Source organism: Plectropomus leopardus, chromosome 18, assembly GCF_026936395.1.
Source record: "Plectropomus leopardus strain MGB_pleo_1.0 chromosome 18, ASM2693639v1, whole genome shotgun sequence".
Classification (NCBI taxonomy): Eukaryota; Metazoa; Chordata; class Actinopteri; order Perciformes; family Serranidae; genus Plectropomus; species Plectropomus leopardus.
The window spans coordinates 22347170-22363998 of record NC_142193.1 but is presented as its reverse complement, the minus strand read 5'-3'; the positions used below and the strand labels follow the sequence as shown (position 1 = coordinate 22363998).

The 16829-nt window shown below is 39.7% G+C and overlaps 1 protein-coding gene across 1 annotated transcript in view; it reads left to right on the top strand.

The window, feature by feature from the left end:
• Positions 1-8009: 8009 nt before the first annotated feature.
• Positions 8010-16829, top strand: part of LOC121956267 (Na(+)/H(+) exchange regulatory cofactor NHE-RF2) — a 43031-nt gene continuing 34211 nt past the window's right edge. Inside the window, exons 1-2 of the mRNA XM_042504402.2 lie at positions 8010-8930; positions 10146-10439. Of these exons, the coding sequence (XP_042360336.2) occupies positions 8724-8930; positions 10146-10439 (501 nt within the window). The 5' untranslated portion in view covers positions 8010-8723. The remainder of the gene's footprint in view (positions 8931-10145; positions 10440-16829) is intronic.

Genomic DNA, 16829 nt, shown 5'->3' with positions numbered 1-16829 from the left:
TAATATATTTCTCCTTACAAAAAAATTAGAAATATTAGAAAAATATCAGACTGTGAAAGTAATGACATTCCCATCAGCCTCAGCTGTATTTTGCTTATTGCGCTAATTAGCAAATGTTAGCCTGCTGACACGCCCCATGAGGATGGAGAACATAGTAAACATTAGACCTGTTTAATGTCAGCATGACATTAGCATTTAGCTCAAAGCAGCATTAGCATCTCTGAAGGCTCAGTGCTAGTTTATTTTCATTATTTTATTACAAAAGAAGCTGCTAGAAAATGGGAAAAATCCAATAAAAAAAAAGAAGGATGGGGTTTGCCTCAGTAAATCTTAAATGCACACTTGTGCTTTGAAATCCTCAAGTGCATCCCGACGCACAAATTCACTTAGACCAGGAATTAACAAAGTAATGACTGTAAAAGTATAAAAGATAATAAAATATAGTGAAGTACAGGCACATCTATGTTACATGATTTTGTAATTTGCTGCACCTGAACCAGAGACCAACCAGACTGACCCTTATGTGCAGTACACTGAAACTGTAAAATGCTGAAAACCACAAGTGAAGTCAATTATCACATTTAAAATATCACAAACAGTGCAAAGCTTTGCCTTGTCAAGTTTAACCCATTTGAGCGACACCGTGGCTTTATTCTTTGTCTGTGTTGCACTGCAGCAAAACAAGTTAATCAGGACACATCCCAACCTGACACTGAAACTATAGTTTTCAAAATTTAAATAAAAGCCTAGAGTAACAGCTTCTCTTGCAGTTTGCGGTTCTTTTGTTGTCAGCACATAGAGGAGCGAGGAGCATTGAAGGGATTAAAGGGAGAGGAGGAGGAGTGGGCTGCTCTGTGGTTAATTAAAGCTGAGAGCTGTGCCTTTCTCCACCCCGCAGAGTCTTTTCCTCCTTCTGACAGGGGGACAGGCAGGATGCGTCTACCCATTTCAATAATGGATGAGAGACTGTAAACCAAACCCAAGATTCATGCATACTACCAATCTGTGTGCTTCACAACACACTAAAACCAAAATGTTCATGCTATCTTTGTTTTTCATCATCATTTAAACATTCAAACCATTACCATATCTGTTTTTGAATGAATTAGGCAGAATTTGGAACGGTCAATGTAATTTCTAGAAATCCATTTCAAGAAAATTGCATGCATATACAAGCCTGATATAATAGCAATAATATGCCGTCATAGCAACCTAGAGACTTTGGACTGCAACAACAAAATGGCATTTTCCTCACACAGTTTCCGTTTCATCTATGCCCATTTGATATTTGGGTGAAACGCTGGAGCGGGAGAAAAGGCGCAGCAGGGAGCGCATCAGTCTGTCAGCGGGTCAAAACCATGTGGCAGAGAGTGCGTCTGTGCTTTTTCCACACTTTCAGCATATTGTGCTCAAATACAAACAAAAAAACTGTGAATGGATTATTTGAATTTGAAAAAGATCCAACATACTGACTCTGAATTGAGACCTACAGCTATCTAACTCTTAAAGATATAGAGTACTGCAGAAATGAGTACCAAAAAAAACCCAAAACCCAAAAGCCCGAAACCCAAAACCCAAAATTGAGTTAGCATTTTTGGGTTTTTGACTTCATTTTGAAGTCAATTGGTTTTTTGAATTGTTTTTTTGGGTTAGAAGCTTGAAATAAGGTCTGTGGTTAACACAAGCTTAACAGACTTTCACATTTTACTCTACTACAACATAAAGTTCAACAATAAATACCCCACTCTCAAACTTTGGAGCTTTTCTGCGTCCTAAAAAAGATGATTGCTAACAAGTGGCTAAATGAGACTATACAGAACATCATCACGCCAAACAAGGCTTTACAACCTTGTTGCGGTGACAGCATTGAAGTCATGTGACTATAATACAGTGCGTTTATAGCCTTATGTTAGCTTTTTCTGGCGACTGCATTTAGGCTTCAAAATTCATAAAAGTGGTGTTCATTTGGGAATGGGAAGATTATCTTGCTGAACAAAACATGTCAGTATATTATAAGTATATACCATAGCACTTATTTTCTGCATAATCCCAAATCTAATGGAAAAATCCCATAGGCTTTTTGAAGAGGGGACCAGAACCACACTAACTTCCGCATAGGCCTACAGAAAAACATAATTCCTGACGCACTTTATGCTATACAGGATTACTGTTCGGAAACGTACTCTGCAAAGCAACTAAAATAAACCACAGATTCACTCTTGTTTGGCCTTTCTCCTCACTGAATTTGGGGTTTTTTTGCCAGATGCCTGTTGTCTACTGTCTGGAACCTGGTCACTACTTTTTCATAAAGTCCCGACACCACCTGAGCACTATGGGGCGAACACACCCATAAACATGCCAAACACAAAACAAGAACAAAATATGAAAATACAGGCTGAGGGCAGAGTCTCTGCAGAAAAATCTATCACCACACACTTCTAGTGGATCATACGTGACAACTGAAAGGGATTACTTCTGTATGATACATTATTTTTTTTTTTATCATACATACATTATTTTTTATCATCCATGAAAAAAATCAAGATTTTTTTCAGGCTAAATAAATAAACTGTAACTTCAGTCTTTGTTAGGGAACCTGCTAAAATTAGCAGATATTTGGAGCTCAATTATGAAATTGTCAGTTGTGGACATTGTGTGTGTCCTGTGTGTTTGTTGACTCATGGTGCCATTTAGGTGAAGGCTAAAGTTGGACTTTCCTCCAGGGATTATGACCTGATGGCAGCCGCTGTCTTCTTTAACCTAAACACAGCACAACTGGGCCAAATACCTCATCAGTGCTGTTATACAAGACTTACAATGTGTGCTGACAAATGACTGACAAACCCCTCCATTACAGAGAAAAGGTCCCACTATCACTATCGCTCTTTCTACGCAATCAAGGCTCGACGAACAAGATTAATATGATGCTCACTATAACTGACGTTTCATCTTTTGAGCTCATGAGCAATTATCATTTCATGTTAGCCTTGTATTTGATTTAAACCTTGTGCACTGAATGTCAACCGGCCACTTTGAATCTCGTCTCGTAAACACTAAAAAACACAGGGCAAAGCAGCTTGAACAGCTTGAAAAAATGCCACTGATTGTGGGATACTTCACCAATTTTCTGTAGAAGCTATAACTCAAAAATATGTATTTTTTCATTTAAAAAATGATTGCATATGACTTATAAGTTGTTGCCAATTCATTTCTATTCAACTTATTTTTGCAGCATGACTGCTGGAGGTTCAGGAACAAAATATCCGCTGGGTTTGTCACATTTTCAGCAGCAGAAATAACAACAAATGTGTTTGTTCTGCAGGACATGCTAACACTAATCTAGGAAGAAAGTAAACCTCCAGGCAGAAACAGTAACAATATAAAACACCGTTGCTGTCATTATGTTGTGTCTGCTGAAATTGAATTCACTCCCCCATGAAAAGCATGATCCTTTCCAGCTTAATTGACTGGAACCTGATGTATTAAATGGAACGGTCATCAAAATTATAGACCATCTATCAGCAAGCGTCCGGATGAAAGAAAAAGTGAACAGTGCTCTACAGCAGACAAAAACTGTTTTGCTTGTGTGTGCTTCCCTGCGGGGCTAATAGAGGAAGTGATGCTCTGAGCCACTGCCGAGGACAGAAAGATCTGTAGGATAGCATGATGGGAATAAACTGAGATTGGCTTTTTACTGCAGTAGAGCTCTTCTTTCTTATTTATGTGGAATTGTATCTATTACAGCTACAGTTGGTAACTTTTATAAAAAAAACCTTTTATTTTTGCTGAAACTGTCACTATATCTAGACAGTAGTGAGACGAATAATATGTAGAAATAAAACATGCTTCTCCCCCTCCTTTTTCTGTTTCTAATAGTATTAGTAAGAATCCACCGCAGCTGAACAAACATAACGTTTCAGAGCGGAGGAGTCTCTAACTCAGCTGTTAATTTCTGTTTGGCTATAGAATTACAAAGTTAGTGACCCAGCCGCCAAGGTAAAAACAGTTGTCATGTTAGGACCGATGTCAATAATATCTGCAATAACTTTACTTAAAACAAACCAATATCAATCACACACAATGTCATGCATTCCAGGTAAAAACTGTCTTTGTAAAAGTTTGGTCCACCCTCATTTACCAGTGATGGACGTCAGTTAGGAATTGTGTCTGCCTTGCCATAAGAGGTGTGAACAGTGACCACAGTGTATATATATACACACACATATATTCTGGGTATCCACTGCCCTCAAGGGTCTGAGTGAGGAATTACAACACAACTGATCCAATAACAAACAAAAAGTCTGTGGACACCACAGCGAGTGCAACAAGCAATATCAATACATTTGTCTCCGGGAACCATTAAATTGGCAATTAAAGGAGATGCAACCTTTTTTAAATCAGCATATTCAGAATATACTTCTGCCACCCCTTAGAGCAGTGAACATCAACTGACAGCCCGTGGGCCACATCCGGCCCTCCAGCGCTCTCCATCCGACCTCCAGAATATTACTGAATACAGGAATAGCCTATTGAAGATATGACTCCTTGAAGCTTGCATGCTTTGTGTTGTTGTGACGCTTCAGATTATATTATTTAACAACAGCGACAGTTTCGTTGCAAATGAGGCACACAGGCACAGCATTTCTAACGGCTGGCACTACGAATACTTATCAGTCCATTCTTCATTAAAGCGGTGGTTTTCTGCATCAACTGTCCACTTAAGGCTCTGCAAGTGTGCTATTTTTCATGCTTGAAATATATTCAAAAGGCCTTTCTCCTTCCAGTGTTTTCCACAAACTATGACACTGCATTTGACAGTGATGGACAGCTTGACAGCATCACAAATATGAGGCCTAAAATATCGCTATCGCCCCCTAGTGGCTTGCTTCAGTACAGGTAATATGAGTCTGTTAACACTGACAAAGGCTAAAAAATAACATAAATTTGGAAGGAAAATTAATATATCAAGTAATAGTATATTATTTAAGATACAATATTAATTGTAATTTGTTTTACAAGAACATCTGGTCCTCACAGTGTCGATAAAAATTAGCCCTTGGACAAATGTAGTTGATGACCCTGTAAGTATCACCATCTCGATAAACAAGCACCACACCAATCCTACAAGGGTCCCACATCAGCTCTCGAAATTGAAAAGTTGTTTGTTTCAGAGGATGAGGAGCACAGAAGGGCATTTCAGTGAAGTACCAGTTTATACAGACTATAATAACGCAGACGTGTATTTCAGTCGGTGGCATGAAACTATGTAATTCTCTCAAGAAGGATTTAAAGGGTTGTATAAATATTTTAAAGCTAAAGAAAATGTGAGATTGAAGACTATAGAGGTTACCAGGTTGAATCTGTCCCGTTGTTGAAGATAATTAAATGTTTATGGCTCTTGATTCTTCTCTACGTAGTTTTTTCTTTCTCAAAAAAGTATTAGTTGTTAAATATCATATATGTTATCATTATTGTACCTCAGCCCAGTTAATCATGTGCAATTGAAAAACATCAATATTTGCTGGGAAAAGCTGCCAAAAATATGAGATTTCAGCTCTAAAACATTATTGTGGCACATAAGTAAAGCATTAATTAGAAATACCAAAAGGTGGCAATAAAAATTAAAAAACAAAAAAGTCTATTTTAACCTAAAATTTGACCATAACAGACCATGAAATGCCTATGACTTAATGTAGCCTAATTTTAAAGCGGTTAATTTAAATTCTTGTGATGTAGTTTGAGCGTCCTAAACTGCTTCCAGGGCAAACACGTTTAAACTCCTGTTACATGCTACACATCGTTAGCACCGTCACATTGTCCACAATTCAACCGTTCAGTTAACTGTAAGAAAACCAGGAGCACCAGACTAAAATTAATTCAGATTCATCGGCACAGTACACAAGACAGACTAAGCAAAAAGTGGGGATTTCCTACCTTTGAAGCATCACAACGTCCGACCATGTGTCCGTTTATCGGTTATTTATCTCCGGTTAGTCTGTATGAGTCCTCCGGTCAAAAGAATCAAAGGGGTTTCCATAAAAATGAATATAAGTTGTGAATATTGTCATTTTAAGTCCATCGCTTGCTGTATGCTAACTGCTAACACCGCACGTTAAGCTAACAGACTTGTAAACAACATTGTTGCTTTGCGCGCGTGTGTGTTAGCTAACTGGCAACAAAACAAAAGGCCCCACACCTTTATCTCTTTAGTTTTAGTTTTGCAATTTTTAGTGTCCAAAAAGGCTTGTTGCTAATGTGAAGATAAAATTGGGGTGTTGTGGCCGGAATGACACACGAATGAATCCTTCCGGTCGGTGCCTGTCAAACAAATGTTGTGAAGTATCGCGAGAGTTGATATCTGATATCTCTCTCTCAAATTGAAATTCAGTAGCTTTATTGACATGAACAAAATTATGTTATTGCCAAAGTGGTTCACAAAAAATCCCAACATATATTACCTACATTCAATCATCTCATATTGAGTATACAGGTGTCACATACAGAGTCTATACTATACTGCTCTAGTCCATTTTGTTTACTATACAGTACAGTATAATACACTGCAATTTTTATACAAATTAACCCTTTGATACCTAAGCTTATTGGCTTGATTTCTTTAAAAAAAAATGGGAAGAGTGTGACGAGCAACTTAACAAAAAATGTCCCAAAAAATAGCAAGAAATTATTAAGAGTTACAAGAAAATTACCTGAAAATAAGTTTTTAAAAAAGTACACACACACATATATATAGATATATATAAGTGAAAAAAAATAATTTTAAATATATAATTACAAATATAATTTTCTAGACTTTCCACCCTTTTTTGAAAATTATATCTAAATGTCCCCCACCCCAGCAAACTTTCTGATAATTTCCTTGCCACATTTTATTAATTTTTCACAGTTTGCAGGATAAATCTTGCAAAGTTGGTCATTATGTTTTTGAAAGAAATCAGTATCAATCAACAATATATCAATAAAAAAAATCATAGGTATCAATTGTAAGAACAAAACAATTCAATTCAGTATGCTTTATTGGCATGACATGTATTGGCAAATCACAATCTTTAATTACAATTAAGAATAGCGAATGAAATGTACAACACATCACACGAATAACAATATAAGTCAAGAAGAGTAAAACAGGTAGTTGCATTACTAAATAAAACAGAACAGTATACATATACAGTACACATATATACATACATATCACTGCATGAGGTTGGTGTAGACGTGCTGTCTCTCTGAGCTAGATCAAAAGAATGATCAGTAATTGAACTGACAAGTTATTTGAATTTTTTACACAAGAAGCCTAACATTCATATTGGGTTAAATAAACAACTAACCAGTATTTCCCATCTTTGCTTGGTAAGAGTTTTGTTTAAGAGCCAGTTCCATACACAAGTCTATCCTAAATAATAGAGTTCAGTGTTTGAAGCAAATAAAAGCCCAGGCCATTGACTGAATGTAAGCACCGGTGAATATTTCAGTTTAGTCAGGTTTCATAACAGATCAGACAAGAGGTACCATTGCATGCTTTGCCAAAGTGCAACTGTGCTGTATTTCTACCAGTGGAAGGAGGCCAACCAACACACACATATTTAGCAGGAAAATGTTTGAGCTTCACACTCAATATCCTGCATTCTGGTGAATTTTCATGCACCAATTTGTGCATTTTCAACGTTAAATTATAATGCAAATGTCTTTAATTTTGTCAGAATAGATGTCCTCTGCTACTTTCATGCTTTTGTTGGTGGGAATAAATGCACATGGCATTTTTAGGCATTTACATCTATGGTGAACAGACACACAGCTCTCTTGGTGGTTATTATTTTTGAAAGTTTTAACAGGGAATTATTTTAGCCAATGGTTTGTGTCTGCCTTGACACCACAGGTAGGGTGGAGGGTTTAATTTATTTATTTTCTCGTGTTGTCATCATTTTTATTATGTGTACATTGCATTTTTTACTTGAATCTTTCATATATACTTTAATTTTATTTTTTAACCGGTGCTGTACCTTTTACTTGATGTTTTGTATATGTTCGCCTTGTAAAACAAAATAAAACAAAAAACATTTCTCACAAACCATTCCCTGCCACCTCGGGGCAGCATTGTATAACTTTGAATGCACCAACTCTTCCCTCAATATTTTACTTTCTTCAGAAACAAACAGTTAGCCGTGGCTGGAGGGAGGTGGTGCTATTGCGCACAAGGCGCTAACCCTGCGCAAACTCCATCATAACTGTACGCATATTCTCCGACTGGTTGTTATGGATGAATGTGGAGCAGAAGGTGAGCGCCCGGGGAGCTTTTAGACTTAAACTCGTGTGCAGTAACACCATTGATGCTCCATCGGAGGCTGTGAAGTCTGTGCGCTCAGCGAGGGATCAATTTTGGAGTCTCCAGCAGTGCGATACAGCTGGACGCAAGACACACGATCGGGAGGACTGCTTGCATCATTTTCTGAAAGTTTTGTTGCCCTTTTGAGCGTTTAATTGTCACAGTGGGATTTCCTCATTTTAAAGTGTACTTGGAGCTGTGGTTTTGTGTTTTTTTTTTAATATGGGGGAAAGCGTGCGTCTCGGTAAGATGTTTTCGCTCCGTGGAAGTTTAACCCAGAGCCTGCTCTCCTAAACTCCCATCTTTGTTTTGTTTTTTTTAAAATTATTATTATTATACTTGAACTGAGCACCGCTGCACGGGGTTAAAACGACGGAGGGAGATGGCCAGCGAGCGGAAACCGCGGCTTTGTGTTATGGCAAAATCGGAGAACGGGTATGGATTTCACTTGCATGGTGAGAAAGGGAAGAGCGGACAGTTCATCCGCAAAGTGGAGCCCGGCTCTCCTGCAGAAGCGTCGGGGCTGCGCGCAGGGGACCGTGTGGTGGCAGTGAATGGAGTTAACGTGGAGAAGGAGACACACCATCAGGTAAGGAGATGTGCTTTCAAATTGTGGTTATACTTCATGTTACAGGACGAGCGTTGGTCGCAAGTGCAGCGAATCAAAAGGTCACAGTGGCTGGTGCGTGCATCCTGACACAGAGTGGTATGGGACGGTTTCAGGCAGGCACCCACACCAACCTCCTCATGATGTGGTGGGAAAAAAACTGAAAAAAAATATTTTATTTGTCTTGTTTTGAAACTGTTTATCCATATAAAACCACGTGTTGCTTCAAAGAACTGTCTTTGCCATAATGACACTTAGACACAACCCATTTCATGTGTCTAAGGGACTGTACTTCATCTATAAGAGCAGGGGGTGGCTGAGGTGAGACTTTAAAAAAAAATACTATGACTCTCCCTGGAGCAAGATATATTTTCTCTCAAGCCCTGTTTTGATTTCTTGCAAGAACAAGGGGCGAAGACAATAAGCAATTATCAAGACACGGCCCAAAATTTAGCAAGAAATTAGAAATAAATTTTAAAGAGACCCCAAAAAGTGCTGAAAAGTGGAAAATATATGTATACATATGTATACATTTTTTCTGTAGCATAATTTTAAATATGCAATCATAATCATTATAAATGTATTTTTCCGGACATTTCTGTTGGTTATTGTGTTTGAGGCTCTCGGAGGAGTTCTGCTGCCCTGGTGCTTTTCATGTTGCATAACACAAAGGATGACAGGGCATCAGTCGCTTAAATTAAAGACATTAAGGATTAATTCAGAACATTTTTTGGACTCATATTGATTCCCGGAGCTCACCATTTCATTAAATTTCTTGTTGGACAGTCAGAACCAAATATATTTCAATTTCTTTAATGTTAATACAAGAAAAAAAACAACAGCGGTCCATATTTGAGAGTCTGGGAACATCAAGTGTTTGGCTTTTTGCTTGAAAAATTACTTATCAACGATGAGTTGCCATTTTACAGTACATACAGTCTGATATTTTGGTCAATGTTTACATATTTCTATTGCCACTCTGACAGACACTGCACACCCACATGTCTAAGAAAAGTGTGAATGTGTTAAATACTTTGTAAAAATGTGTTAGCACTGACCGGATGCTTCTAGAGAGGCTGGTTAACTAAATAATGCTCTCTTTGATGTCATTGGACAGTCTGTAGAGGAGCTCTGCTGCCAAATTGTGGAGTTGATATATCATGAGTTGCGTCTATGTTGTTTTTATTCGTCCCTCAGGTGGTGCAGCGGATCAAAGCTGTGGACAATGAGACCAGGTTGCTGGTGGTGGACCACGAGACACATGAAAGTCTACGCAGCCTCCGTCTCACAGCCACAGAAGAGATGGCTGTTCTTGGGACAGGGCCTCCTTCTTCCTCCTCTCCCCCCGCCTCCCCCTCACCTCCCCCGTCATCAGTACCATCCACCCCCAGCAAAAAGCGAGAGAACGGCTCAGTGTCCAAGCAGCCGGTCGCTCTGAGCGGCCAGGTACAGAAGCCCACTAGGAGGTCACCGTCGAAGGCTGCGAAGAAGGTAAGCCGGCCCTCCATCACAGAGTCTCTAATCTGTCTCCCTGTGTAGCTTTTGTTGATTGAACATTTGGACTTCATGGTGTGTGACTTCTATTTGGGGATGTAGCTGCCACACTACTGGTTGGTACAAAGTGAAATTGAGTTACACTCTGAGGCTCATGGATGCAAACTCAATCTGCCAAACTAGCTTTTGAATTGAACCTCATGATGTGAGCTCAACATGCTGTTTCTCTCCCTGTCTCAGTCTGGACCATAGACTGTATATAAAGATGGACAACATGACAGTTCCCCCAAAGTGTAGCTTTTCAATCTTGATCGCCCCCTGCTGTCTGGCTGCAGTATAGGTCATAAAGCCCGCCCTTTCATGTTAGTGAATGGGACACTGGTCAAACGAAAAACTCAAAGTACACGCCAAATAATATTTTCCCAAAGATGGTTTCTGACCCTGAACGTAGTTCTCATCAACTTGATGTTTGTTCAAGTGATTGTATTAATGATGAGTTTGTTTGGTTTTAGTTAGTTATTAAAGTCTACAAAAAGGGGATTTTCCGCCATCGTTGACAGCTGCAGAAGCCAATCCATCCACTTGCATTCAATGAGGCTGCTCGGGATTGGTTGGATGGGTGTTCTGACGGGAACTCCCCCACCACAGATATCACTACTGCACATAATCCGGCTCTCAATGACATCACCCTTGCAAGATGGCAACATCCGTATCTTGGATATTTTAACTTCAACTAAGCATAGTAGGGGTCAGTGAGGGCAGGCTGTCCATCTTTATAAACTGTCTATGGACCAGACTGATGCAGAGAGAGAAACATGAAACATGTTGGGCTCATGTCATCAGGATGTTCGCATTCGCCTACAGTTTTGGAGCCCTAGCTGTTTCCCCCTGTTTCCAGTCTTTGTGCTAACTAAGCTACCTGCCTGCCGGCTGTAGCTTCGTATTTAGCGTACGAACATGAGAATGGAATCAATCTTTTCATGTAACTCTGCAAGAAAAAAAGCAGGTGTTTCCCAAATTTTCTAACTATTCTGCTGATATGCGATGTTCTCATGTGTAGTTGAAATGTAAGTAAATGGGATTCTTTTTTTTTTATCAGTGTAAAGATGCTGATAGGCCCTCACCAATACTCCTCCTGAGTGCACCAACCAATAACAAGTTAGAGCCTCAAACTAGACAACGAAAACATTCTTAGAGATTTGTCAAACACAAGTTAAAAATACTAAACACACTAGCAAACAGATTGCAGATAATGAGTCATCCCTTTGAACAGACTCTCCTCAGCTCAGACATGCCTTCACTGAACTCGCTCTTTTGCTGTGTTGCCAGTTTCAGATTAGATTAGGACATGTCATGCAAGTTTTTTCATCCTGTTCTGCGGCCTGCCATGCACGTATGCCATATATCTGTCTGAGTGTGGTTGTGTGTGTCCTGAGGAAAGAACATGGCTAGACTGCAGATGTGTTAGAGGTCAAAGAGAGCACAAGAGGTCAAAGGTTGGGACCTGTCAGAAGTTAGGAATCTGACAACAGACAACGCAGTTACTCTGCAGAACAGGAAATGCACAAAAATCGTAAAAGATATATGAATAAAGACGGCTGGCTGGGAGACTTTCTGAATGCCTTCGTGTGTGTAGATTTTGCAGTTATTATGACATGATATTCCAGGGGGAATGTTGTCCTACAGGCTGTTCACATCTCGTCTTCCTGTGTTTTTTACGCACGCTCGTCACAGTTGGCTGCATGTTGCTCAATAGTCATTTGATAGGTTTTTATTTTTTAGCATTCACTGTTTTATTATTCCTTGTTGACATGGAAAACAGGATGTGTTTCCGTCCGCTCTGTCTCCCCTGGAACGCAAAGATCTGCTTTGGTTTCACATGGCCCCTATCAGCGAGACGAGACCGCTCTGCTTTCTGCATTTACACAAACATGTGTTTTCACTTAGGTTTGCCCTGCCCATATGTGAGCGGCACTCAGGCACTATTTCTACAAGAGCAGTGACAGGGCCAATCAGTTAAATCTCAAATGTGTGTTTGTCTTTGTTCAGCTCTGGCTTTGTGACCTGCGGGGAGAAATCCCAGTGCCTGGTGGGGTCGGATCGGCTCGGCCAAGGCTCAGGAAATGCTTAAAGGTCTCTCGTTTCTCTCCTTCTTTTTAATGACTTTAATGAAAGGATGGAAAGAAAGTTTAGCAGGATGAGCCAAAAGGCATCAACAGCGCAAAGCGAAAAAGCAGAAAAGTTGGAGCTACTGGCGGAACATTGATTTTAAGATTTATTTACACTTGACTGACTTCACTATGGAGCATTGAAAGCTGCCTCTGTCGCTCGATCTGTACCTTGTTAGTCTACAAAGAGTCGGATGTCTCTGTGTCCTGTCCAATCTCATAGGAAGCTGTTCCACCACAGATATGCAGACTCAGTATTGACTCAGGATGATGATACAGCATATTACATCTTGTGTGTCATTCTTCCATGTAGCTGGCGACAGGATTTGGAAATCAGTGCAGCGTAATCACCACCACAAAAGCAAAGTGGGGAAAATAGACTGATCAGCACCAGAAACCATTAATCACCAAGAAAACAATTGTGGCTTAAAAAGATAATAGATTCATTGCTTCTCCGAATTCTTTGTTTCTTCCACAGCTGTAAAAGTCAACTCAGTTTGCTGTGCGATGTTGCTGAGAGCAGCACATTTCTTGTCGTATTCTTTATTTGCAAGAAAAGGCAGGAGAGAAGGAACGAGGGAGAGATGGAGAGCAGAAAGCTTTTGGACCAAGGGAACCCGAGAGAGAGAGCAGCCAATAACAACCTTGAAGATTTGTTGGAAGGGGTTTCAGGAAGTGGGCCCCCCTCAGTGGGGCAGCGGAGTAGGGAAAGCGAAAGTCTACAGGGTAGAGGAGCCACAGCGAGGGGGAGAGCTGTTAAAGTTAAAGTTTGATGGTACTTGGCACTGTGCATGTGGCAGTATGTGAGGGTGAGCGTGTATGTGCCTTTGTGAACTGTTTGTTTCTGGCACCTTGCATTCTGTTGAAGATTGTAAAATAGTCTGTAAACATTTATCTATGAGGCCGACAGAGAATGGGATTAATTTGGCTGTTCATACTATTTTATTTTGTTGTGCTTTCACTCCCATTTTCAGTTATTTCAGATCTTGCCTGAGAACAGGGGCGTAATTTATGGGTGGGGGGGTACACTTTTACAGTGCGAAAACTAACTTTATATAAACCAGTGTTATTGAAGTTGGAATAATGATGGTATTTTATAAGTTGTAGAGAGAGTAATTATATGCACATCACCTAGGTACAAGGCTATCCAAAAATAAACAAATTTAAAAAAAAAGCGTACATGAGGAAAAAAAGTAACGCGTGCACACTTTCTCCATTCCACACAAGTTAAATGAAGACAAAGTTTAGATCTTATTTAGATCTTCGTTAGGTCAAAATGTTTAGATTAAACTACACTTGTATTTATACATAAAGTACACCAATAGGCTGAAAAGGTGACATAGACCACGTCAGGCTAAAACAGACTGTTCTCATGCAGTTTGTACATATAACTATGAAAGGTAATGCACCACAATTCGTATGTAATCCACATAATCCGGAAGGCTACCATCACATTACCACTGCGTTTATGGGAGGAAAGAAGTTAGAGAATCTGCGTAAGGAGGCAGGTTGGGGTAGTAGATTGGTAAAACAATGCGAAGTGAACTTTAAGTTATTTTAAGGCACAGTACGTCATCACCATGTTTCTTTTCCTAAACGCATATAAACTTACATTAAGTACGTAACGTCATTACATGTCACCAAAAGTCGCAAGAGTTCATCATCTCGGTCAAAGCAATAAGATTTCTTTTTCTGCTACAGATCAACAAAATAAACTACGCACACATATTTACAGGCACATACATGGTCCCAGCAGAGATGGGGAGATGGGTAGACATAGACCTTTTCTGCAACTGTAATCACTTACACATTTGCCCAATAAATTTCTCCACTGGGGCTTTTGTGTGTGTGTGTGTTTGTGCGTGTCCCAGGTTACATGACACGACCTGTATTTTTCCTCTGTTTTATGGCCACTCATCCCCCAGGTTTCTTCTTTGCATGCATTCTTGAGTCCACATATAATATGCAGTGTGTGTAGATGCATAGGTTGTGTTTTTTCTTACTCAGTATCAAAAACTAGAAAAGATAGACCAATTTTCTCTATTTCGCTCATTTCTTCACCTTAGCTCTCCGGCACCACAGGATTACAGCCGAGCCATGTTGCTCCGTTAGAAATCCAATCCTCCGGCCTTAATAGGCCATTACTGTTGACCATGACCAACAGAGAATTACACAACCTTATATAAGCCTGGTTAAGAGCAGGGGCTTGTATTTCGCCAAAAGATGTTTTGTTGTTGTGGTTGGGCCTGAAGACTCAAGAGCACATCACTCTTTTTTTTTTAAACTAAGTTTGACTCACTCAACAATAACTCTGCTCACCAAACCCCAACGTATAAAGTAACATCAAATATCCCCCTGGCTGTTATCCTTTTTTTGTCATTTTGTGCAGTATGTGAAGTTCATATAAGTGAACTGCTGGAAAAACATTATGTAAATCAATGCACTATTCCGTTGAACATAATTGTGTGTTTAAATGTCTTTCACATGATTCAAAAGTGTATCAGAATAAAACATTTATGGTGTCTTAAATGAAAGCCAAGCAAAAATGAAATGTTTTTTGTAAAACAGACCTGAATTAAACCTCAAAGGATGAAACACCTTAAAGACCTATTATCTTGTTCTTAGTCCGTCTCTATGTGACAAGATCAGTGGAAATTGCATTAAATTGAGGCATTAGCTCAGTTCAGTCACCTTCATCTCTCAAACAATTTCCTTTTCACTTTCTTGCACAACCATTTGCTACTTACAATGATGATTCGAGTCTGCCTGTGCCTGTGTCAGTGAGAAAGGAAGAGACATTTCAAGGACAAGAACATTACGACTCGAGTTTAAGACGTATCATTTTCCCAAGCACACACCTGAGGTGTCAGTGCTCTGTCTCCGTGCTTGTCTTTCTCCCCTGTGCGCACACACACGTGTTGCGGTGTGTTATGTGGGTGTGTCACTGAAGCTTGAGATAAAGTGTCAGGTGTCACTTTCCCACCAAAACTTTTTTTTAACTCCCAAACACACATGCACACAGAAAATGTATTATCTTGACCAAAAGGGTTTGGATGGTTCCTTGTTTTCAAATTTTAGGATTTGCTGTTTTTCTTGGTCTTAATGTCTTTAGATTTTGAACTGTTGTTCAGAGGAAAGCACATTTGTTGACATCTTCTCTGACTTTGAGATATTTGTGAGAAGTATTTTTCATTTTTGTTTTATATTATGCCAGACAGACAGATATACAGATATAGACACAGTGGCGCCTCCGGCAGGGGGCCAGGAGGGGCCGTGTCCTAAATTTAGGCGCCAATAGTACGTGGTGAATCTGCATTACAATTACCACTAACATTAGAGGACATAGCATAATATTAGTGTTATCACGTTCACTCCCTGTGCTACATCCTACAAGCTCTCTAAGGTCTTTCCGTTCAGTCATTCTACCCTAAATCGGCTACCTGGCCCACTAGCAGTTACTGCTTACTGCTTTGGGCGTGTGCTTTGTGCTAACGTTAGCGGCAATTAGCTGCTGAACGACAACTGTTAATACCAACACAAATTGGTGTGACTCTATTAATGTTGGATAACATTACCTGTGTAACGTTACCTGTCCCAGGCACAGAGCTCAGGTCCCACAGCAGTGGTTTCATGATAAACGAAGCGAGACAGAGTGAGAGGGGCTGAGCGAATCAATATGCTGCACACAGCACTACAATGAAATGAGATTTTACTCATTTTAAATAGTTAAATTTGATGTTCAGTTGCTGAAACCAAATTGCAAGGTTGTGCAGAATTGACAGGGATTGGCTGAATTTGCAAAACATCACGAAATCCTGGAGAGGCTGATTAAAGTTGCATATTTATCATCTTTAAGAAAGGACCAAAAGCCCATTTGAAGGACAATGACTTGCCTAACATGCATACGTATATAACACATTTACCCAATTTGGTACCCAAGATTTTCAGAGACTCCATAAGCCCACCCCTATGAAAAAAAATCTGGGGGCACCGCTGGATATACAGTATCAGAGATCATGATTAAATTCAATCTACAGCCACATGGGTAGAGGAATGTTCCTGGCTTGTTGATGGAATTTATTGCATTGTGGGGATGAGATATTGTTTCTGGTGCTCTCCTCTCTGGCCTGAATTTTCCCTCTCGGTCGGTGGTGAGGCCTCCACCACACGCACAAACACACTGTGGTCTTTTGCTGTTGTTCTTTCCAGTCCTGCTGCA